Source organism: Magallana gigas, chromosome 1 (genome assembly GCF_963853765.1).
Source record: "Magallana gigas chromosome 1, xbMagGiga1.1, whole genome shotgun sequence".
Taxonomy (NCBI): Eukaryota; Metazoa; Mollusca; class Bivalvia; order Ostreida; family Ostreidae; genus Magallana; species Magallana gigas.
Genome location: NC_088853.1, coordinates 11,529,061 through 11,553,711, shown reverse-complemented (window position 1 = coordinate 11,553,711; position 24,651 = coordinate 11,529,061). Strand labels below are relative to the sequence as shown.

The 24,651-nt window shown below is 32.3% G+C and overlaps 2 protein-coding genes and 1 long non-coding RNA gene across 3 annotated transcripts; 1 reads left to right on the top strand and 2 right to left on the bottom strand.

The window, feature by feature from the left end:
- Window positions 1-1,235: 1,235 nt before the first annotated feature.
- Window positions 1,236-5,539, bottom strand: LOC105329382 (uncharacterized). Its single transcript, XM_066082955.1, has 5 exons — window positions 5,351-5,539; window positions 4,956-5,116; window positions 3,409-3,498; window positions 1,924-2,094; window positions 1,236-1,647 (listed from the first exon to the last, which is right to left on the bottom strand). Exons 1-5 carry the CDS (start codon window positions 5,368-5,370, stop codon window positions 1,430-1,432), a joined length of 660 nt encoding a protein of 219 aa, XP_065939027.1. The 5' UTR covers window positions 5,371-5,539; the 3' UTR covers window positions 1,236-1,429.
- Window positions 5,540-8,832: 3,293 nt separating this feature from the next.
- LOC136274936 (uncharacterized) lies at window positions 8,833-18,737 on the bottom strand. Its single transcript, XM_066082944.1, has 3 exons — window positions 18,607-18,737; window positions 12,036-12,101; window positions 8,833-11,919 (listed from the first exon to the last, which is right to left on the bottom strand). Exons 2-3 carry the CDS (start codon window positions 12,085-12,087, stop codon window positions 10,712-10,714), a joined length of 1,260 nt encoding a protein of 419 aa, XP_065939016.1. The 5' UTR covers window positions 12,088-12,101; window positions 18,607-18,737; the 3' UTR covers window positions 8,833-10,711.
- Window positions 18,738-21,539: 2,802 nt separating this feature from the next.
- Window positions 21,540-23,968, top strand: LOC117687555 (uncharacterized). Its single transcript, XR_004600418.2, has 3 exons — window positions 21,540-21,653; window positions 21,730-21,828; window positions 23,450-23,968. It is a non-coding gene; the product is annotated as an uncharacterized lncRNA (long non-coding RNA).
- The last annotated feature ends 683 nt before the right edge of the window (window positions 23,969-24,651 follow it).

The window sequence follows — 24,651 nt, the reverse complement described above, 5'->3', positions numbered from 1 at the left end:
CGCCACGCTTCCTTACCCTATTTGGTGGTTTAAAACACATTATCTACATTGTATTCTTTTAAAACCATTTAAACAGGAGATTGGGCTTTTGGTAGTTGTGTCAAACATTATTGTGAGGCTGGACTGTCTAATTCTAAGACTACGCGATCGGTATTTCGCTTTAACCGGCGTCATTTTTAACTTGTTTTGACGCAAAACAATAGATAGTTACGCCCTACTGAAAGTCCAAGGTCTTGTTAAATGGTTCTATTATTATTCTCTCAACCGATTATGTAACCATTTTTGTAGCATATTTAATGTAGAAATTTTTCAGTTTTTTATCAAAGGAGTAAAAAAATGTTTGATCATTAATATCGCTTTTAACATATACTGTATAACGGGTAATTTTTACTGCTGTGATTTTTTACGAATTTGTCTCAAATTAGGGCGATTTGAATTTTTACGCGTATTTTTTTTTCGAATAGGGGATGTCCGTAAAAATTAAAATCATCTGTGTTAAATGGAAGGGAGGGGGGGGGGTCACCGTTACTTTGTTACAGTTAACACACACACACATCAGAAAATGGGGTTGATTTGGGGAAAATTTGTTAATGAGTCCTTAATTATTATTATTGTGTTTATTAATTTACCTTTTTTTCATACGTGATACACACTTTACTTATTCCTATTAATCTGGGAATCATCATTGATGTACACCATGTGCTCGTCCCAGTTCGATTTACCGGGAAAAAAAGAAAGACAACTCCATTTGAAAATCTCTCTCTCTCTCTCTCGCTCTCTCTCTCTCTCTCTCTTGGATTTGGCATTGTATATACTGGTTTAAAATAGCTTCGTATCCCCGCCATAGTTATTGACTGAGTAATTGAAATCTAGCTACTAAATAACGTGGCATTATACGTAGTTTTAAAAAATACTCAAGACTGAATAGAAAGATCTGAACTGTTATCATCACGTAACCAAAAATTCTCAAATATACCTTCATGTACAGCCGTCTGGGACTGAGCTGAAGGTCATGAACATTACTCTCATACGTACGATGTAGAAAATTTACGTGCGGTGGTTTTTTTACTTCAGTCTGTGAAAATTTAGACGTTTAATTCTTACAGATTTATAAAACTCGTAAAAATTAGCAGCCCGTAAAAGTTACCCGTTATACGGTATTAGTTTACATGTTTCTAATGGACATCAGTGTGTTTGAGTACTGCAATTTTTTATTTAAATTTATCTTATAAAAGAACAAAAATACCCTTGTTGGATGTGTGTACTACTCGAAGTATGTACATGCAATACTAGTTTCTTGAAGATTACTGCGAACATGATTTAATAATATTTTATCCTGAAAGTAAACTGTTTCTTGAAATGAAACCTCGTGACAGAACAACCATTTTAACACAAACTAAACCAACATTATCTAATTGTCAAGGAGAGTTCATATTTCACATGTAAAGGATTGAAATGGAATAAAATTAGCAGCAGCAGCGAATCGTGTAGAGTCCAACATGACAAGGACGGTAGCTCCGTCGTCCGGTTGTCCGATGACTGTGTCTGGCCCGGTGTAAGGTAGTGGACTACCGTCGTCCGCCTTCCACGGATCAGCAGCGTTCCTCCTTGACCCTTGGACAAATGTTCTTTGTAAAGACTTTGCAACTGACAAAAAAATGATATGTATGTAAATATAATCAGATTTAGATTAATGTTAGATTTTTAAAGTTTCCCCCTAAAAACTATATTTGTTTTCATTGTCGATTTAAAAAGTCATTACAACGAAAGCTTTTTTATGTATTAGTTTAGCATAATTTTTTTACAGAAAAAATGCAAATTTTTATCATTAAAGAATAAATAATAATGATATTGATTGAAAAAAAAAGCACTTAAAAAGACAACGCTATAATGTAACCCAAAACTTTACCAACTAGCACTTACCGAGCTGTTCTGCCAGTGCCTGTGCTTCTTGTGCCGAATTAACCAACAGGAGGCTCCCGCCGTCACTTATACACTGCTGTCTGGCGGTATCATACAAAACAGGTGTATCTGAGTAAATTCGGTAACATCCCAGCAGTGGGTGGCCCGTGTACCCAGGGGCCGTGCAGGTCACTGAAAAGGTGGCCGGGCCAGTCATTTACAGTACATACTAGTACAACAACATTAAACAGCAATAGTTCCTTTTAAAATATTTTAATTTGCAAATATTTGTTCTTATATGAACTTATAGAACAGCGAAAACGTTGAATTCTGTATGAACCTTTTTGTCACGTCACAATGATTATATCACGTTTTATAAACTTACACCCGATTTACAGGACAGCTCATTTACTTATATATAAACATTTATGTCTACCATACTAGCAAAGAAACACAATTATATTCAAAAGTATGCGGGGCTCAAAACATTGATCAAAATGTTGAATTCTATATTTTCTTTATTATAAACACAGGAGATGTACATGTATTTGTTATACTGGCATCGAAGCAATGACGCTTTTTCACTTAGTTCTTAGTCTAATTTGTTAATAAGGAATAAAAAGTGTAAACGGACATCAAAACTAAGTTGTATGGCCACAGGGTCAGGCCCCATCAAAGTTTCAGTAATAAAAACCCAGCCATTTTATTAACTGACTGTTAACTACATAGAACTGTAATGCTACTTAATGGCATAAACTGTTCATGTTACCACACTTTTACCGAACGTGTGTGTGAATGTGCAATATATATCATTGTTATACTTTCATGTTAAATACTGAAATCTGATTGGTTAAGACGCAGTTAATAATATTTACTATTACCCTCAGCGTTAGCAACGCACTTGGCAACGGGTAACATTAAAAAATGTTACATGCGCGAAAATTATGCGCGTACGGTTCGCTGTAGAATTCACGTTATTCCTATATAAAAGCAGTAAAATTTTCTTAAAAATTTTAAAAAAGACATTCAGTATAACAAAATAAATAGTGCCTGTTCGGGAGGATAACAGTTGAAATTGACACCCCTCGAAAACCATTGTCAACCTCCGCTTCGCGTCGGTTGACAATGGTTTTCTCGGGGTGTCAATTTCAACTGTTACCCTCCCAAACAGGCACTATTTATATATTATTATTTTGATAATGTTGCAATGATTTTACAGATTGTAGCAACATTTAGTCTTATTTCCAGAACTTTCAGTTACATATCACTTCGCTGAATAGCATAGTACTTTAATTGATATAGGGATTTAGTCAGGGTAGACTTTCATACACCTTATGGCCATATGTATGAAATGGGATTCACTACGTGATTAATTCCAGTACATATCTGATCGAACCTAGAAAATGAAATAATAATATTTGATGAAAACTGTTTAAATACTAAAGTATATATATTAATCATGATTGTTTTTTTATGTGGTGGATTTTTAAAAAAGAAGGAGAATACCTGATGTCGGTTGGGCTGTAGGGTGATTAATAGCCAGTAGAACCGTTGCCAGAAGCCCAATCTCTGATGGACTAAAATCATAATCACCGTCTACAAATCAACAATACAAGACCAACTATTGAAGAATTTTGCAAGGACATCAAATTGTAAAGCCTGAAAACTCTCTCCAAATTGAATTAATGAAGAAGAAAAAACTTTTAATATGCTCAACTTTTTTATGAGAATAGCTAAAGGAAGAAACTTATTATAATATCAGCCACTAAATGGTGTCATATAGTTCGCTTTTGCGTTTGATACTATGCAAATGCAATTTTTGAGGTAATAAACATCTTGCATGCTTGAAAACTATTCGTAAAGAAAATCAAATTTATGATTGCAATCGGTGTACTAAACAAATCAAATCAATATCAAATGCCATTAAAAAAAATTTTCGTCTAGCAAATCTGCAAGATTGCAAGATAAAATGCAGTTTTGACTTTTTTAATATGAAGTTAATCATAACATCTAAACACAACAGAACAATCAATCCATTATTGATACTATCCAAACAAGATGATAATGGGATTTACACTTTAATGAGCATTTGTCCGATATTTGTTTTCCAATTATGTGAACGATTTTAATCAATGGTTATGCTAAATATGTGTATATAAATAGATATTGCAGTGGTTTACCTGTCAATTAAGCCATTTAAAAAAAATGAATGTACTTATTTTGTTAACCAAACAAATGCCGTAAAAAGTTATGGCATTATTTCGCCTAATATTAAATTTCGTCCATGACGTCGATGGCGGGGATGATTGTATTGAGACATTTAAGTCGGTTTTAATAGAGCCATTGGAGGTCACACCAATTTTGCAAAAAAAAAACCAAACAAACTGTATACATTTTATTCATTATTTTTTTCAAAGTTTGTGTTGTTTTCAATCGATGCATAACTTGCCGAATAAGATTGAATGAAACCAATATTTCGGGGGGGGGGGGGGGGGGAGGGGGGGCCAAACTGTGCCATTTTCTAAAGATCCCCATAATGCATTGGCTTGTTTTGGGGTTTTTCTTTCGGTTTTTGTATTGAATACTCATAAAGAAATTATTCTTGTTTACACTGAATATTTCTAATATAAGAATGAGATTGAATCGGCTGCTGTAAATAGGCGAACATGTGTAACTTTCTCAGATAATTGGTTTTTATGAAACATTATTGGGAGTTGATTTTAATCACTTACTGGGGCAAAACGAAAGTGAAACAGAGTTTGGACCTAAGCACAAATCAATACCGGTGACAACACTTAGTTCCTGAAAATGATCGACGAATTCAGATACAATGTATTTTGAAGCATTGTTTTTCAAGAAAACCTATTTATTAATACTATGACAATAGTAAGATTTTAAATGGTACAAACAGACCATGCAGATTTAACTATATTCGATCCGGTTAATAACGAGTTTCACGAAATATAATTTTCAGTGAATGTCTATGACACTTCTTGTTTAAGATTAAAAACAATGGATGGGTGAAGTGAGGTAAAAAACTGCCAAATACTTACACACAGATAAACCAAGCGCTGATCCAACGAGAAGTGAACTAAGAAGTATCCTGTTGTTTTTTGTCATAGCGGACAGTACTGACAAGTGTGATGCCAACAGGAATAAAATCAAACATCTTGTCATAGTAGCGTTGGAATTGCATGGTTTTTTATCCAAAGTACTTAAATGGGTTCCAGAAAAAAAATAAATATATATTTTTAATTAATATTGCTGAGTTATAAACATACTTTTTTGCGGCACTTTCATAACTCAGCAAAATTAAAGAGTTGATAAAATGTGCATACATTTAAACTGAAAACCATGCATGCATGTAGTTTAAACAGGAATGAACTTTTCTTTCAAATAACCGTGCATTAAAATGATTAACAAATGTGGGATTTAATAGTATTTTTACCTCATAATGCACAGAATCATAGTAAATCCACAAAACACGTCATATAAACTATTGCATAAAATACCGTGTACTCTCTCATTTATTTCACCTACTACCTCTCGCACTGACAGATGTATAGAAGGTTAAAGATGATCGCGTTGGTCTGGATTATGTTTTGTTGCATAGTGTACTGTATAACGCATCACAAGGTGACATCTAGTTATTTCATAACACACTGTACATAGATTCACCTATATCGACATACCTGTCTACCATGGAAAAAGACCTCAAGGTGTTGCATATATTTGTAATTTACACTGCGTCATGTAATGTCCGTAAAGATTTAAAATCTGATGTTTTATAATGACATAACAGAGGGAAAATTATTTAAAGCATTCATATACTCGTTGTATAATGCTTAATCTTCAAAACGAGAAAATGTTTGTTTTTTCTGACGTTTCTTAAAAAGTAAAATTGGGCAAAGCATATCGTGAATGTCAAATTGCATCGAAAGACAAATCGTAGGATGCATTTTTCTCTTTTCTCTAAATTCAAGAACAAATGTATATGTAAATACTGTTGTTAAAATTTATTGTAATACATGTAAAAATAAATGGTCAGAAAGCAAATAAGAACTAGAACTTTTTTGTCTTCAACACAAAGTAAGGACTTTTCGACATCCCTTTTCCTTATTTTTTGTTCGTTCCGATATTATGTATAAAATCTGTATACCACATTTGTTTGGTCTTTATTTATTTCTCATTAAAACAATTCTCTGTAATGAAAAGTCATAACGCATCATTATTCCATTTTTTGGCTCCATCTTTTACATTTGCAACTTTTGTAAAACATCCAACAGGTATTTCACGTGATGGTGAAAGTAGTACTTCATCAAAACGAAGAGAATGCCTTTTTGCCCGTTCAGAATGAAGATGCTCAGTTCTGACTGATTCCTCTGTGAGGTCATATATTTTACAATCGTCATCGAGCTTGGTTTTATCAATTCTGATAATGTAGCGTAACTGATTGCGTAAATCTTTTTTAATAATAGACGCAAATTCTATAATGCCATCGCGTGTTTTTGAGCAGGATATGTATTTTGATTCCACGAAATCGCGTGATCCGTAGGCAACGTGATCATCTATGGATGTGTTCGAATTGAAGTTTTTTGGTCGAAGTCCATGATCATAATCCTCATTTGGTTTAAGTAACCTATATAGAAATCTTCCTTCATCTATTTCATTATGTTCTCCTGATTTCTCACTTGTAACGGTTTGATTTCCTGATTCCGGTGTGGAATCTGAATCATTACATTCATTTACCACCAAATTTGCATCTGATACATCTAATTGTTCAATTTGAACATGTGATTCCTCTAATACCTCAGGTGAAATATCTACTTTATTCGTGATACATTTTCTCTCAAGATTATTTTCGTTCTGATCTTCAACGCGGTTATCCAGGCTGTCTTCGTTTTCCTGAACAGCATCGTGGGTAACAAAGTTGATATGACCACCTTTTTCAATACCTGATTCAATTCCAAGATCCTTCTGTTCTACTTGGGTGTCCCTGCCTTTAGATTCACCAGGTTCTTAGACTCCGATATGGTTGTAGAGAAACACCTTGCATCAGGATTGCGAACGTCCCCGTCATTCATATCATCTCTAGAATCTAAAGACCGTGCGCTAGCAGTCATTTTAATTGTACCATCTTCGTTTTCGCTTTCGATAGTAGGTTAGCTATAGTAATCAGACTTTGCAGGCATGTTAATAAAATCCGCATTTTGTTTCCCAGTTTTGCTTTTAGTTACAGATACAGAGCTGTATGATACATCTTTTTCAGTTTGATTAGTTTTTTTGTCATCTATATTGTCTAGTGTATATGTTTCAGCTTTGGACAAAGCTGTGCTTATATTTATATTTATTTTCGTCAGGTTTTTCAATGGTATCGTCAAGCCGTTGTCTCTTTTCTTGCTTTTCTTCTTCAGGTTCTTCCTCTAATCCTTTTTATAAAAATATATTGTACACTGTAAATTACTAAGCGTCCATGACTTTTATTTATTTACTTATTTATTTAAAAATTATTTCCGATTCCGAATGAGGATTCATTGTATACTTACTTTTGCGTTTGTTTGCGTTGGTCTCAGATTCCATATCTTCGATAAATTTCATTTTGCCACCTATCTCTTTAAAAAGTACATAGTTCTGTCTATATATTTGTTCAAAAATACTTTATGTTTCATACATGAAAATATTTTATAGTTTATATATAATTATTTCTTCATTGGTATAATTATTTCTTCATTGGTAATGAAAAAAAATGCTAGAAAATTTAATCTGTTTAAATTTCCTCTCTCCCTTTTTCAAAGATGAATAAAATAATAATGTAATATAAGATAGCTTTAACAACGTTGCAATGTACGGTCGCAAATCGCGGTCCTGAGCCCTAAAGTTTCCTGATGAAAGGACGATAGATGTGAATAACCAGTGGGTCACTGACGATGGCTAATGTTATTCAGCGATAACAATGAGATGCTACATGATACTTTCGTTATTACATGTATTTGTACACTTCAATCGGAGCATAATATAAACGAAATTGCTAAATTGGGTTACTATGGTCTAACATTACTTTGTCATCTTATCTTTTATTTAATTCTGAATACTTTAAACAGAAATCATCATATTTTTTAACAGTGTCAAGAAATCTCATTACTTTCTGCTATGCAGTCTTGCCCCCCCCCCCTTTTTTCAGATGTAAGACGTGAAAGGGGACATGAATGTGTATGTATACTTCTACCAACATTTGTCAGGGACACAATGTTTGCTTTTGTTTTCTTATTTTATTTCTAAAAAAAAAATCACCAAAATTTGAAAAGCAGATAATTTAAGTATTTGTTTTGCGTGTATGAACTTTAAATATAACCTGTGATTAAAAAAATATATATATTGAACAATGACAGGGTTATCTAGAAGGATTGTTGAATATATATCATTCATGATGTAGACATGAATACTTTCCTCTTTTAATCAAGTTTTTTTTCAGATCTAAAGAAGGGAAAGGAAAAAAATATCCCCCCCCCCAAAAAAAAAAAAAAATAATTATAATAAAACTCAGGTGTCACTTCAATTGAACAAATTGGTAAATTTTTCTAATCGTTCACGGTATTTACTTCGATTTTAAATACAATGCGTTTTGTTTTTAAACAATGTGATATCCGTCAAGTAAATTTAAATCATTCCTTATATTGGTGGGTATTTATGTCTTATATTTTAGAAAGAGGAAGTGTGTATACTAAAACAGTTACTTTCAGTAACTAAAAACCGACCCATTCATGAAATAACATTGCTTTAAATGAGCAAAAATAAATTCCATTATCCACGAAAATACATCATTAGGTATTTAATTGGTTCTACAATATTAAACAGTATAACCTATGAATAGTTCTTATTAGTTTATTAAGCATTTTTCATAAGAAAAGTTTGTAAATTACAATTTCTCTCAAAAGATTATTCAAGTCCTATTAATCATATTTGTTTAGATATTTTTCACACCTAGTTTCGTAATATAATTGATAATTTAAACAAGTGAAAAAACTGTCAATGTGACAGCAAACCGGGTTTTTATGTAAACTGTATCCATAATCCATGTCAACCTGTATCCAGTGAAATGGATAACCCTATATGCAACATTTTGCTAAAAAAAATCTGCAAAAGAACAACTTCTTATCTGGAAAACTGTAGGAGGAGTTATCCGTACAATGAGGGTATCCTATATGCAATATTTTGCTAAAAAATGACTTAGTTCAAAAGTTTGTATTTTTTTCATAAATAATCAAAAATCAATATCCTAGCAATATGCACACCTCTGATATATGTACAAATAATCTGCAAAAGGACAATTTCCTATCTTGAAAACTGTAGGAGGAGTTATCCGTACAATGAGGGTACCCTATATGCAATATTTTGCTAAAAAATGACTAAGTTCAAAAGCTGGTACATGTATATATTTCATAAATTATCGGAAATCAAAATCCTAGCAATATGCACATTCCGATATATATACAATTGATCTGCAAAAGTTGAAAATTTTAGGACGAGTTATCCGTACAATGAGGGTACCCTTTTGGCAGCCGCCCGCCCGCCATTTTTACCATTTTAATAACCGGATTTTTCCGTTGGAAAACCCGGTTAAAAAAAGCAGATTATTTTTTCTTTTCCCTCTAGAAATATATGTATTGGGAATTCTGAAAAGAAAAAAAAACAACATGTTTTGACTATTTACGCAAGACTGCAGAAAATTCCAGATACTGTTGCATTATTAAATCTTCAGTATCTTTTCGGAAAATTGTAGGCGACTAAGAATAAACCTGGGAAAACAAGTGTTTTAAAATTAGAAAAAAACCCACGGAAAACCGTATATATTTATATCTTGTTATTTAAAAATAAGATAATCAGCATTGATGACACAGTGCAACCTACACTAAAAACCATTGAACTGTGCAGCACACACTTAAGTTACCCACTGTGTCAATTGCATTTGAACAATGAGATTTAAAACCTGCTCAAGTTTCATCGTCGCCTGTTCTTTTCATTTCAGGAGACATGGTCAGGATTTAAGCTAGGTTATTAATAATTAATATCCTTAAGAATCCCCCTTTAATGGGTCAATCTAAACTTTATTATAAGTTTTAAGAGATATAAAAAGTTTTAATTGTCTTTTCTTTTTTTTTGTAAGCAAGGTTTCTTGTCTTGTTTTTATTTACGGTTTATATTGGGTTATTGGATCATAAATATCGCATTTAAAGCAAATTAAAGATGCAACATCATTAACAATGATATAATTGTGTGCAAAATTAACAAGCAAATATAACAAAGTTATTTCAATCAAGTTTAAACAACGCATGTAATCCAAACACTTTGGTAAATAAAAAAAGACAATGTCTACATCTTGCTATATATCACGACATACGACATTTAAAACTCGGTATAACGTTAGAAATACCTTTACAAAGCTCTGTGTTAACAACCAAAAAAGGGGGGTGTGAATTTCTTATTATTACAATGTCCATACGCTGATTGCAAAGAATACAACCGTTTTGTGTTCACAATACTAATACTGAAATCTTAATCGACGTCGCCAAAACAAACCCCACATACACTCATTGGGTTTTAGAATCATTTATAACAATGGTCAGTGGTAAGTGTCTTATTAAAGTGTGTATTCTTTAAAAAAAAAAATAAGTGTGTTTAAAAGAATGCGGTTTAAAATGTGCCAAAATGGATTACATTTTTTCCATTTTTTTTCTTAATATGGTTTTTAACGCTTTATGTTTTGTTTAAGTATTTTTATCCATAAACAATTTTCGGTTGTAAAAAGTCATTATGCATCGTCATCCCATTTTCTGTTTCCATGTTGTACTGTTGCAACTTTTGTAAAACACTCAACAGGTATTTCACATAATGGAGCAAGTAACACTTCATCAAAACGACGAGAATGTCTTATTGCAGGATCAGATTGAAGATACTTCTCTCTAACAGGTTCTTCTGTGAGGTCATATATTTTACAATCTTCACCAAGCTTTGTTTTGTCGATTCTGACAATGTATCGCAACTGAAAGCGTGAAGTCCGTCTGATAAAAGACGCAAATCTATTAATACCAGTGCGTGTTTTTGAACAGGATATGTATTTTGACTTGAAGCCATCACCCGATCCGCAAGCAACGTGGTCATCTATAGTGGTGTCCGAATTAGGGTCTTTTGGTTCAATTCCATGATTAAGAGACTCGTCTGGTCTGAGCAACCTATATAAAAATCTGTTTTCATCTAATGCATTATCTTCTTGCCCTGATGTCTCACTTATGATTATTTGAGTTTCCGACTCCTTTGTGAAAACTGAATCTCTACATTCATTTTTCTCCAAATTTGAATTTTGTATATCTTTTTGTTCAGTCTGAACATTCGATTTCTCTAAAACCTCAGGTGAAATAAGCATTTTATTGGTGATACCATTTTCCTCATTATTTCCGATCTGACCTTCTACGCAGTTATCCAGGCTGCCTTCGTTTTCTTGAACAGCATCGTAGGTAACAAACTTCATGTCACCACCTTTTTCAATACCTGATTCAATTCCAAGATCCCCTTTTTCTACTTGGATGTCCCTGCCTTTAGATTCATCAGTGTTCTTAGACTCAGCTATGGTTGTAGAGAAACACCTGGCTTCAGAATTGCGAACGTCCCCGTCATTCATATCATCTCTAGAATCCAAAGACCGTGCGCTAGCAGTCATCTTAATCGTGCCATCTTCGTTTTCGCTTTCGATAGTAGGCAAGCTACAGTCATCAGACTTTGCAGGCATGTTAATAAAAACCGCATTTTCTTTCCCAGTTTTGCTTTCAGTTACGGATACAGAGCTGTATGATACATCTTTTTCAGTTTGATTAGTTTTTTTGTCATCTATATTGTCTAGTGTATGTGTTTCAGCCTTGGACAAAGCTGTGCTTATATTTATAATTTCGTCAGGTTTTTCAATGGTATTGTCAAGCCGTTGTCTCTTTTCTTGCTTTTCTTCTTCAGGTTCTTCCTCTATTCCTTTTTATAAAAATATATTTACACTGTAAATTACTAAGCGTCCATGACATTTATTTATTTACTTATTCATTTAAAAAATATTTCCAATTTCTAAAGAGGATTCATTGTGTACTTACTTTTGCGTTTGTTTGCGTTGGTCTCAGAATCCATATCTTCGATGAATTTCATTTTGCCACCTATCTCTTTAAAAGTACACAGTTCTGTCAATATATTTGTTCGAAAATTCTTTATATTTCATATATGAAAATACTTTATAGTTTATATTTAATCATTTCTTCATTGGTAATGAAAAATAATGCTAGAAAATTTAATCTGTTTAAATTTCCCCTCTCTCTTTTTCAAAGATGAATAAAATAATTGCGTGGACCCTGAGGTCCACGCAGAAAATATATAAGCGAGGTTAAACCGGATGCTATGGGGAAAATTCAGCCTGCGCATTAGCTAACCTGGTTCCTGTGCGTAATGGGTAGTTCAGGGAACCAGGCTAGCATCAGTTTATCTGAATCGGGATCGGGATTCTGTGCCATATGACACATAAATTCAAAGGCGCTGTAATTGTAAAGTTGTCGGTAAACAATACAGAAAAAAGGTATTTTTTTTAAAGAAATGATTGGCATGTGATATGAACTATCAGTATTATGAAATAAGTTAATGTTATGCCGAAACTACAACATGCATCAAATAGCATAATTTGCAATGTGTTGTTGTTTTCCGAATACACATGTTACTTAACTTTACATTTATACTAGGCGAGGCTAGAGAACTTTCCGATTAAATTTGTTAAGCATTTAAGTATGATTGAATAATTATGTCACTATAAAAGTTTAAATCTTCAGATAAATGCATCAAAATATGAAATTTTTAATTTACACAAAGCTGTCACTGCATAGTTAATAAATTAAAGCGAATCGTAATATGTGTGCAAATAGCAGAATTCACCGAATGCCTGATACCATACATGCAAACTTCATTTATAGATAAATCATAATTATTTTAGAAGTATGAATCCTTTAAATTCTGAGATAAAAAGTCAGGGCGGCTATACATGCATGTATACGCAATACAACGTACAAATTTAGTGGTTAAAAGCAGAGGGCTAGAGTCAGTGGAATCTCTGATTATCTTAAGACTTTCACGTTTTTGTTGGAAACACATGTAAATGGTCCACGTATTGTAGTCCTTTTTAAAGGACAGCAACTTGTTCTGTAATATAAGACAGCTCTAACGACGTTGCAATGTACGGTCGCAAATCGCGGTCCTGGGCCCTCAAGTTTTCCGATGATAAGATAATAGATGTGAATCACCAGTGGGTCTGACGGTGGTTAATGTTATTCAGCGATATCAAAGAGATGCTACATAACACCTTCGTTATTACATGTATTTGTACATTTCAATCGGAGCATAATATTTAAAAGAATACCAAATTGACTTAAAATGTTCTAACATTACCTTTGTTATCAGTTTATTGAATTCAGAATATTTTTTAAACAGAAATCATCATATTTCTGAACAGTCTTTAAAATGTTACTACTTCCTGCTATGCTGTCTTGTTTTTTTTTTCCTTTTTTCAGATGTAAAACGTGAAAGGGAACAGGAATGTGTATAAAATCAAATCCAATTTACTCTACCAACATTTGTCAGGGGCACAATTTATGCTTTTTAAATAAAAAATCACCAAATTTTTAAGCGCAGATAATTCAAGAACTTGTTTTGCGTGTATGTACTCAAAAGATAACTAGTGATAAAAAATGTATTGAAAGTTGACAGAGTTATTTCGCTTTATCAATTCATATAACGATTTCTAGAAGGGTTGTTGAGCATTTATCATTTAGATGTAGACACGAATATTACTTGTTTTAATCAAGTTTTTTTTCAGATCTAAAGAGCTGAAAGGCAAAAAAAAAGGAAATATTTTGCCAAATAATAATTATTATAAAACTCGGGTGTCGCTTCAAAGAAACAAATAAGTAAATTTTTCTATTCGCTCACAGTATTTACTTCAATTTTAAATACAGTGCTTTTTGTTTTTAAACATTGTGATATCTGTCAAGTAAAGAGGTATAGCGCACTTAATATACGATTTGGCCTGAAATATAGCCTTTTGCAAACATCAGACATTTTCAATATTATACATTGTTTAGTATCTTTATTTTAATATATACAAAGACACGCAAATTACACAATCACCATGCTCTAAGAGTCTTAATTATCTTTTACGACATCATTAAAATATTCAGGTTTTGTTAGGGATACATAGGAAAGTAGTTTGTATACGATAAAAAATTGGATATTTGATTATATGAATCACACTAAACCAAAGACATCCGATTAAAATTATGTTCTACGTGTATTGTAGTACACGCTGAAACTGTCAAATGCATGGCCTAGTGGTAACGCGGAGGTTTTATTAGGTCTTTCCACCTTTCAGGTGAAAGACCTTTTGTTTTTCTTATGTTTTTTATTATTATTTTTCTCCTCTATTTTCCACGGGAAAACTTTTTTATTTCAAGAGATATTGAAACAAATTTTTCTTTATGTGATTGAACATTAAAAGTTATGGTACCAAATGACCCTGTGTCTAATGACCCCAAGAACTTAAAAAGTTATTGCCCTTGTATACGAAAAGCTTGTTATCGATACTCCTCTGAAACCATAAGAGATAGAGACTTGAAACTTTTACTAACGTCTGTAGTTCACTTAGACGCTCTTTCAATCTATTCATACCGAAAGGTTCCGAGACCACCTTCTATCAGTTATTGCCCCTGAAAGTATTTCAATTTCCATAAAATCACTTCTAACTTTTTTACTATTTGTCATAGAGACTTTGGACCACTTGCGATGGAAGCGTCTTCCTTGGCCGATCAAAATGACGTAAAGGTCAAAGGTCAAGGTCATCTGTAAATATGTGTATTCATGAGTTTTCGCATCTCTTTTGTTTAGGGTGATATAGAGAAATTTTATCAAGGATGTAGTAGGACGTCTTAAGACATTTCAAAATGTAGCCCTTCAGCTCCCATCTTGTAATAGTTAGCGAGTTATTGCCCCTTTTGTACGAAACGCTTGTTATCGCTACTCCTCTGAAACCATAACAGGTAGAGACTTGAAACTTTGACCAATGTCTTCAGCACACTTAGAAGTTTCTTCAATCTATTGATCCCAAAAGGGTCCAACGTGCCCTTCTGGCAGTAATTCCCCTTTGAATTTCATTGATTTCACAAACACATTAGAAATAACCCCCCCCCCTCTTTTTCTGTTAAATGTGTGACCTTGACCTTTGACCTTGACCTTTGACCTTAACCCTTGACATCTTATGACTGGTGTGTTATAAGTATCCGCAACATCTATAATATCAGATTCATTTATATGTACAAAAAGCTCTTTTAAACACGAATTCACACTCCCACCCCTTATATTTTTAGGTTTGACCTTGACCTTCGACCTTGACCTTTGACCTGATCATGACCTTGACCTTAAAGGACTGATGCGTTACAAGTCTATTTTACATATACATTTCAGATTCATTTATATGTGCAATAAGCTCTTTAAAACCACCACCCCCCCCCCCCTTATTTTAAGGTTTGACCTTGACCTTTGACCTGACCTTGACCTTTGACCTCTTAGAACAAATGAGTAATAAGTGTATGCAACATATATATCAGGTTCAGTTATATGAACAATTTGCCCCCCCCCCCCCTTTCTTTTATACAAGGATTGATTTCTTATATGAACATGACCCTCGATATTTGAACTTGAAATTTGATATTCCTTTTTAAAATAAAACCTTAAAAAAGTGTTACAACTGTTTGTCAGAATTTTTTAAAAAGGTGAAACACTGCCTGCCATTTGACTCCAGACCGCGTTTTAGACTACGCCTCCAAATAAAAATTCCAGCTCCAGTAAAACTCTGTAGAACTTGGCGAAAATTCATGGGACTGTTCCTCACACCTGAATCTAATTGCCTGCCAAATTTCAAACGAAATGAACCCTATTGAAGAAAGTTATCCACCTCAGCGGCATCGAACCATGGTCCCGGGAAACGAAATTTCAACGCTTCGATATTTGTATCTAATAAATTCATGCTCAAATTTCACTGAAAATCTTTGTTTACATTTCTATCGGCAACCTGTGACGACTTGTGTTGAAGTGCAACGAAAGATAACTCTTCCTTCCCAGACCCCGATTTTAGATGAATTTAATTTACATTTTCTTTCAGTTTGTTTATTTCCCGACTTGGCTGAAATACATGACTGGCCTTAATTCAGTTCCGATTTTCCGTACTTGTAATCCACGAATGCATGACAGTTAATAGATTTATAAGCACGTGCATTTCAAATCACAGGGAGAATTCGCATCAGCTGAGCAAAAGTGACGTTCCCACACCTTCAAATACCCGCCGGCGACCAGAGTTTGACCTGGCCTGTTGATTTCTTAGTCAACGCTATCCGGCCACATTGTTTACAAGCAGCACTGATTTTTATGAATAAACTGGTGAACAAATACTGCCCTCCCAACCAATCGCTAAGCCCCTATCTATTCTAAAGGTTCCTCAGCGTTGGGTATCAATTTTAGATGGACAGAAGAACGCTTCATCTCTTCTTTCTATCATCATCCAAATTCACTACACAACTCAACAAATTTTACCTCCGTTCAGATAACAAGCGAAATAGCGTAGTGGAAACACTCTCGCCTAGGAATCTAAGGGCACTCGGATCGATACCACTGTGCAGAACCAATTTTTTTTTTTTTTTTTTCTTCCCTTCAAATTTACAGATGTCCCGCAAATGATTTGAACAAAACAAGAGGGCAAATGAATGGTGTAAAGACCTCCTAATTGTTCCATGAACAATTAGTCTACTAGTTGATTTTGTGGTCGCTGGATTGAATCCACTAAGTAGTATTTGTTTTTTACTAAAATTGAAACATTAACAGAATAGAGAGGTATCTCTATTCTTGTATCTATTCTTCTGTATATCTTCTTCTGTTTTTTTTTTTAAAATAAATCATCTTGTTTAATTCAATCTGAGTATGAGCACACCAAATAAACATAGATCTCTTCATTAACACTATACATGTACTATATTTACACTTAGATCCATTGCATTTTGCTTGAACTTATCACGGTTCAGGATATCAAATACTGTTTACACAGAGATTCCCGAATTTATGACATATCAGTTGTTACAGACACCATTATAAAATCAGTACACTGTATCCAGGTTTCAAAAATGATATAGCTACAGCTAGGTACACGAAGCTATTTTTAGTAACAGGTACTTTACGTCCAAACACAGGTGTAGGCGAAATAATGGGAAAAGGCGCTATACCTCTTTAAATCACTCCTTATGTTGATAGGTATTAAGAATTTTTCATCAAAAAAAGGTTTACAAAGTACAATTTCTCTAAAAAGATTATGCAAGTCCTATTCAACATATTTGTTTAGAGTTTTTTTATATACCATATGTGGTTATTTACTTGATAATTGAAGAATAAGAAAGCAGATTATTATGTCATTTCTGGTTTCTTTTTTTCTATAAATATATGTATTGGGAATTCTGAGAAGAAGAAAACATGTTCTGACTTTGTACGCAAGATTGGTAAAAATACCTGATAATGTTGCATTATTAAATCGTCTGTATATTTTCGGAAAATGGTAGGCGACTAAGAATAAACCTGGGAAAACCAGTGTTTAAAGTTTAAATAGAAACACGGAAAACCGTATATATTTATATCTTTTTTTAAATAAGATAATCAGCATTGATGGCACAATTCAACCTACATAAAAGAATCATTGAAATGTGCAGCACATACGTGAGTTACCCGCTGTGTCAATCGTACTTGATCAATGATATTTAAATCCTGTTCAAGTTTCATCGTCGCGTGATTTTTTTTTATTCAGGAGACATGGTCACGATTTAAGCTAGATTTTTTTTAAACATACTTTCCTTAAAAAATCTGTCTTAAATAGGTCAATCCAAATCTTAATGTCAGTTTCAGACGACATAAAAAGCGTATAATTTTTTTAATTTTAGTTTTGTTGACAAAGTTTGTGCCTTGCTTTTTGTTTACGTTTAAGATTAGATTGTTGGGTCAAAATATCGTATTAAAACAAAACGAGATGCAAAGTTGTTGGCAAAATTAACAATTAAATATATCGAAGTGATTTCAATAAAGTTTAAACAACTATGCAACGCATGTAAACCAAACACTTTGGTTAAAAAATAGAAAGTCTACATCCTAGTATCGTACACGGCAGCTTACATTCAAAAGTCGGAAATACATTAGAAATACCTTTAAATCCAACAACAACATTAATTTTAGCTCAAAGTCCGATTTTATGAATTTAATTAAATGTATAAAGAAATCAAAATTTATTCATCATTTTAGAACAGTGTTATAGTTTAATAGCGTATTCAATTCGCATTGGATACTCATTCCTATTAGTTTGTTACATCGGATTTTTTTGTTACTATCTATATCAATCATATTGATTTTAAATTCTTCAGAGTAATAAAGATTGAACTTTTTCTTCAAGTTAAATACCTCTATATCTTTGTTTTTAAATTAGAATATAGCATATACTTATCTTAATAAGGTTGTTTAATCTAGTTAGAAAAACTAGAATTTGCGATGGTCGATGATAGAACGTATAATGAATTAAGAAAGTTTATATTTAACAAAAATATTTACCTGGATGTTAAACAACAAGGAAGTCCTATGTTCTTGCCGTCTTAACCCGCAAATGCCTGATAGTATATTATAAGCTATGAATTATAGCGTGCCCACTATGTACTTAGAAATTAAAATGAAACTGTTGAAATGTGTTTTCCAAGTGTTACGTAACAGGTTTTAGAAAATTTAATGTTGCGTTTATATATATATATATATATATATATATATATATATATATATATATATATATATATATATATATATATATAAATTCATCTTCTAATATACCGGTATAACTATTTGTCATATATATTTTTTTGACTGCGAAACATGGGCTAATGGGAAAAAAGGTATATAAGATTTGTGAAAGTCAATAGCAAAACTTACGTAATATATTGTCGTTTATATGATTTTACCTCATTACATTTTTAAATATAATATGAATACTTTAAAATTTAAGAAGAATATAGCTACATGTATTCCAATTAAACAATTATTGAGTAAAATATATAGAAAAATAATTTTATTTTTAACAATCAACTTTGAATGAATGATGTGATATAATGTTTATTTCTGTTTTCTTATTTGTTATACAATAGTGCATTGGAAAACCGCTCTAACGTTTTGTTCCATTAATCAACTAAATGTTCTTTAAACGATCGGTTCGACCGTTAATAGTTCTCCAGTATATTTTCTGAAAACCGCAGCTTAATAAAAGTAAACAACGCTAAGGGATCAATTTATATCGTGGTATTTAAAGAAACGTTATAAGCAGTTTAGGACACTTCCAACGGACAGACGAGAATAATTTAAATGCATTGTATGTACGAGACAAACCTGCTGTGTTAATTACACATTAGTGATATTTTAATACTGTCGTAGGTTTTGATAGTCAAGGTTTACATTTCATATGAAATATGCGATACGATTTAAAGAATTTGTTAAATCGTTCATCTTAATACATTTACGCTTTCAATAATAGTTATATAATATAATTTTAATACATTCGTTGTGTGAAATAATTAGTGGGATACTTGCATCGGATTATGAATAGATATTTTTTTTTAAAACGTTAAAACAATCATATAACAGTTTTGAGTGCGTTTGGTAAACATATACCAAATTATCGATGTTCTGTATTTTTATTTGATTTGAAAAAAAACAATCATTCGGTTATTGTAGGGCTGGGATGAGAGAAAAGCGGTGCCAAAACGAAACTTACTAGACCAAAAATTGACACTCTGATTCATTAAAATGACCGAAAAGCTACTTAGATCACTAACATACAAGCATAATTGCTTAAATGAGTACAGCAGATGTTCTTCTGCCGAAATTATATTATCCAGTATATTTTCTGGAAAACGCAGCTTTATAAAAGTAAACATCGCTAAGGGATCAATTTATATCGTGGTATATAAAGAAACGTTATAAGCAGTTTTGGACAAAAACCAACCGAAAGACGAGAATCATTTAAATGCATTGTATGTACGAGGCAAAAATTGTCTCTCTGGTTCATTAAAATGACCGAAAAGCTACTTAGATCAGTAACATACAAGCATAATTGCTTAAATGAGTACAGCAGATTTTCTTCTATCGAAATTAGTCCGTCACTGCAATAACACTAATAAGTAAATATTTACAAAAGCAAAAGCTGACGAACAGCACTGATTGATTTCTGATAAAATTAAAAGAGCCAAAGCCCTGTAAGAAGTATTGTTTCATTATCAACAAATGTGGACATTCTACAAAAGAACCTGCATTTAATAATCACCTAAACGATATTCACACATACGATAGAGTTGTTCAATTATTAATATTCTGATAGTAAGAGCGCCTGGGAAGATAACTAATTGAAGTTTATCAAACCTTATCTAAGAAAATAGTGATGACATCGATGAAATCGATTGAAGCCATATGGTTACTAAATAAGCTGCATAAAAGATTGTTTTCCGTAAAAGTCGTTCTCTCGAATAAATTGGTTTACTTTTAGGTGGAAAGGAATAAGATCTAATTGTCAGATTTGAACGATTTTTATTGTATTTGTTTCAAGCAATGCCAGTACGAACTGATTTTACCTCTTTTTCATTTACTCGATTGTCGTTTTCTTTGTATAGGTGTTAGATTATACAGATTATATAAATAAATAATTGTTATGTGATATAACACAATTGCATATGGTTTATCCTTAGCTTGTACGTAAATAAAACTGTAACCACAGGATCGTGTATTAACGTGATACATACGTGAAGTTGTTTCTTTTTTAATATCTGAATGCTGTCAGTTTATTGAATATTTAAACAAAAGTGTCAATTATACTACTACCACTACTCCTACTTATAATAATATTACTACTACTACTACTACTACTACTAACAATTATGCCCTTTATCTATACAGGGTGGTTCACAATAGTTTCTTTTATTTCTATGGATTCATTGGTATTGGTAATTTCGGAAACATGTTTTAATATTCTACGCTAGATTTCAAAAATACCAGATCGATTGGCATCATGCATTCTTCAAAATATCTTTGAAAAAAATGAAAATTCTAAAAAAAAATTATAGAAGCAAAAGTCCAAATATAAGACTTGGAAAACCGTATCTATTTATATCTTGCTATTTATAACATAATCAGTATTTTGACACAGAATAACCAACACAGGGGAAAACAATTGACCTCTGCAGAGCATACTTAAGAGTACCCATACTGTCAATTGCACCTTAACACGTTTGAAAATTACAATAAACAAATATAAATTATTTTTGACAGATTTATATGACCTATGGATGGACAAATAAATCTCCCAATCCTCTTGTTAATTTTTTTGTCTGACTTGGCATGCAGAACATTTAAAATAGATTTCAATGAACCCAAATTCAACCACTGCCATCGCTAAGCTGTTTAAAAGACTATTTTTCTGGGTATTGAAAGAAAAACAAGAAACAAAGGCAACGAATTCCAACCAATCAAGCTGTCCCACGTGTTCATACTCATTATATAAAGTCATTTTACACATATAAAATGACATTCTTTCTTCGTGATAAGGATAAAAGCTTCCATGCAAGGTAAACTATGTTTCATAAAATCCAGATTGGCTCGAACAATTTTTTTTTTTAAATTGTATTTAATTTCTACTTCTAGGTTGCTGAAAATTGAAATAAAATCAAAACATGGCTTTAAAGAACAGCATATGTGTATTGATCATAATTGGACTGCTCGTTTTGACGAACACAGCAGAAGGTCAGTTTAAATAAAAGTGTTTTATTTTGGGGCATTTTCCTTTAAACGGCTTAAAATTTCTTTGTGCTTTGTTCGTCATAAGAATAAAGCCTATAAGTGATTAGCAAGGATTAAATCTGCAATAAACTTAATTTAATTGGGTTTTTATTTTCTATTTGCATAGTAATGGCAAAAAGCGAACATCATTTTAAATAGGTCGAACGTAAACATATATAGCTGATAGTGGTAGTAATAGTTTATACATATTATAGTATGTCCCAAGTTATTGCTTCCATCAATTTTTGATGGTCTTTAATAAAAATTCACATACCTGTGAAAGAAATACAATTGAAATCGATGAAAGGGAATATAACGAAAACAATTTTCTTACGAAGATTTATAATGGGACATGTTTACATCTTTTCTCCATTCGGAATACATCGCATAATTTTTTAACGTTTTCATCCGGGCTTATTAATGGCTGAGGCAATGCAAAATCTCCGTAGACTTTCAATTTTGGGATGTGTATTGAAACCTGAAGCGGCGGAGGGGGCGTTTCAAAAAAGATAATCTGGCCATTTTTCATATTAGTGGATGAACGTAGTTTGAGCACAAAGGTATTTACTATTGTTGAAATATCAAGCAAAAAGTGGTGGAAGCAAAAACTCGGGACAGAGTATAGGTATCTGTGTGGCGGTGCCTATTTACGAGTGGTGTTCAGCTTTAATGGAACTTGGACACTATTTGAGCTCAAATATTTTAGTTTTTTTATACTGTTCCTAATGTTTAGAATGGTTGATATGGTCATTTGCAATGCAAATTTATTGTCAGATATTGAGTTACAAGCAAGATACTGAGTTTGAAATTCTTTGTTTTGTAAACTAAGCTCATTTTGGTTTTATTTTTCTCACAAATGGTTTTTTTTTGGGTTGGGGGGGGGGGGGTGGTGTGAAGTTTCAATCAATTTTTTTGGCATATGAAATTTTTTGAATCAGATTATCTTGTTTGCTACGAGTCGGTTTGTCAAAGAAATGGTAATTCCTTACTTTTCATTATTTGTAAACAAATATAAAACTCGAGCTTTGTTTACATAACAATGAATTATTACATCAGCATCTAGCTTGAATTCTTACATTGACATTTTGGTGAATCATTTAAATAGCATATTAAGTGATCTAGTAAATGCATAAAAAGTTTATCTTAAATCGTGTTCAAGTCCCTTTAATATCAACAGGAGAGACGTGCTTGAAATAAAAAAAGAATGGGTATAAATATGAGTTTTCGGATATCTGATGATACATTTAAAGAAACAATATGTTGATCATATTAAGTTAGCAATTTGTACGCAAGTTTACAAAAACGTATATGGTTAAGTCAATAGAATGTTTTACCGACAAACTGTCAATCATTTTTTATAAATATCGCAGTTACTCACCCTTAGTTTTTTTGTCACTTGGAGCATTTCAGTCTATGTAAACACAAATAGAATTAAATTCTACATATATTTATAGCAATCCTGAATGCAAATACGATTTCAATAACGACAATTAATATCAATTTTGCCCTTAACATTCTGGTTTAGAAGAAAACAATTGACAATAAATAATAAAATTATTTTTAAGTTGTTGTTTATTTTTTTCAGCCGGGTTCCTTTGCAATTTCGTCGTTTATGGTTTAACAGCTGGTGTTTCGAGTTTGACAGGAATTCCGGGCCTTGCACCGACTGCCACGGGGATGGTGTCTACATATGTTGACAAAATATGCGGATAATCAACGAATGTGCCCTCTGTACATGCACACACTATACTCACCTATCTATATTCAATATATAAATTTAACTTACTAGCAACAAAAAAATTGTTTATTTTTAAAAAGCTTTAACATATATAACTATACAAATAGTTCACTTTTAAGTTTTGTTATTAACTCTACATAAACTTGTAATTTAATTTCATAATGCTCTTCTTTAATTTGGAGGAATAAAAGAATTAATTTCCTGTGTACCTTGTAACACGAAATTTGATTTTCTAACAAATCGGGTGTAAATGAAATATGACGTCACGATGTAATTATTGTCTGCTTTACAAGTGAATCTATAAATCTTTGCACAAAATAATGTAACATTTATTGATGTAGATGAATAAAATATTTGTCAAAATCCTTCTTTCTCAATATATCGTATTGGTATAAGTAAATGTTTTTCAAGTCAATTTCAATTAATATTAAGTTGCAAAGCACTAGTAAAACAATGTTTTAAAATTTGAGGCCGCGGCAGGGGTAAATCACCGTACATCCTTGATTGGACCTGGATAACTAATAATCTTATCATACATGTACTACATCGCCTGACGTCATGACGTCAGGTATGTTTAAGGTTTGAAATTTGCCTTCTCCAAAACTGGACAGACGATTGGAGGAAGCAATATCAAGATTTTTATTTTAAAAAAAGAACTGATGTTCTATGTATCAGCATTTACATACAAGAGTTTTGAAGTAAAAGGTATGTTTACTATGTACGTGTGTAATCCTGATTTAAAAATAGATTAGTCACATTTGAACGGTAGATATATGATATATTGAAAGGGGGGGGGGGGTCAAGGCTTATACATTTTCAACTGTCTTTGTCTGTGATAATTTTACGAATAAATTTTGAATCCTAAAACCCAATAACTTTATAAAACATGAGTGACACAAAATGGTCGTGTCCTATAGTAAAACCGAAAAACGGTATTGGTTGCGCCGCAAAGTAATACATGTAGCATGTGCTACATAAAAAATAGCGCTTTTAAAATAATGTTGTTTAAAAGTGTACAAATCGGAAATGATATAAAATTAAGTAATAAG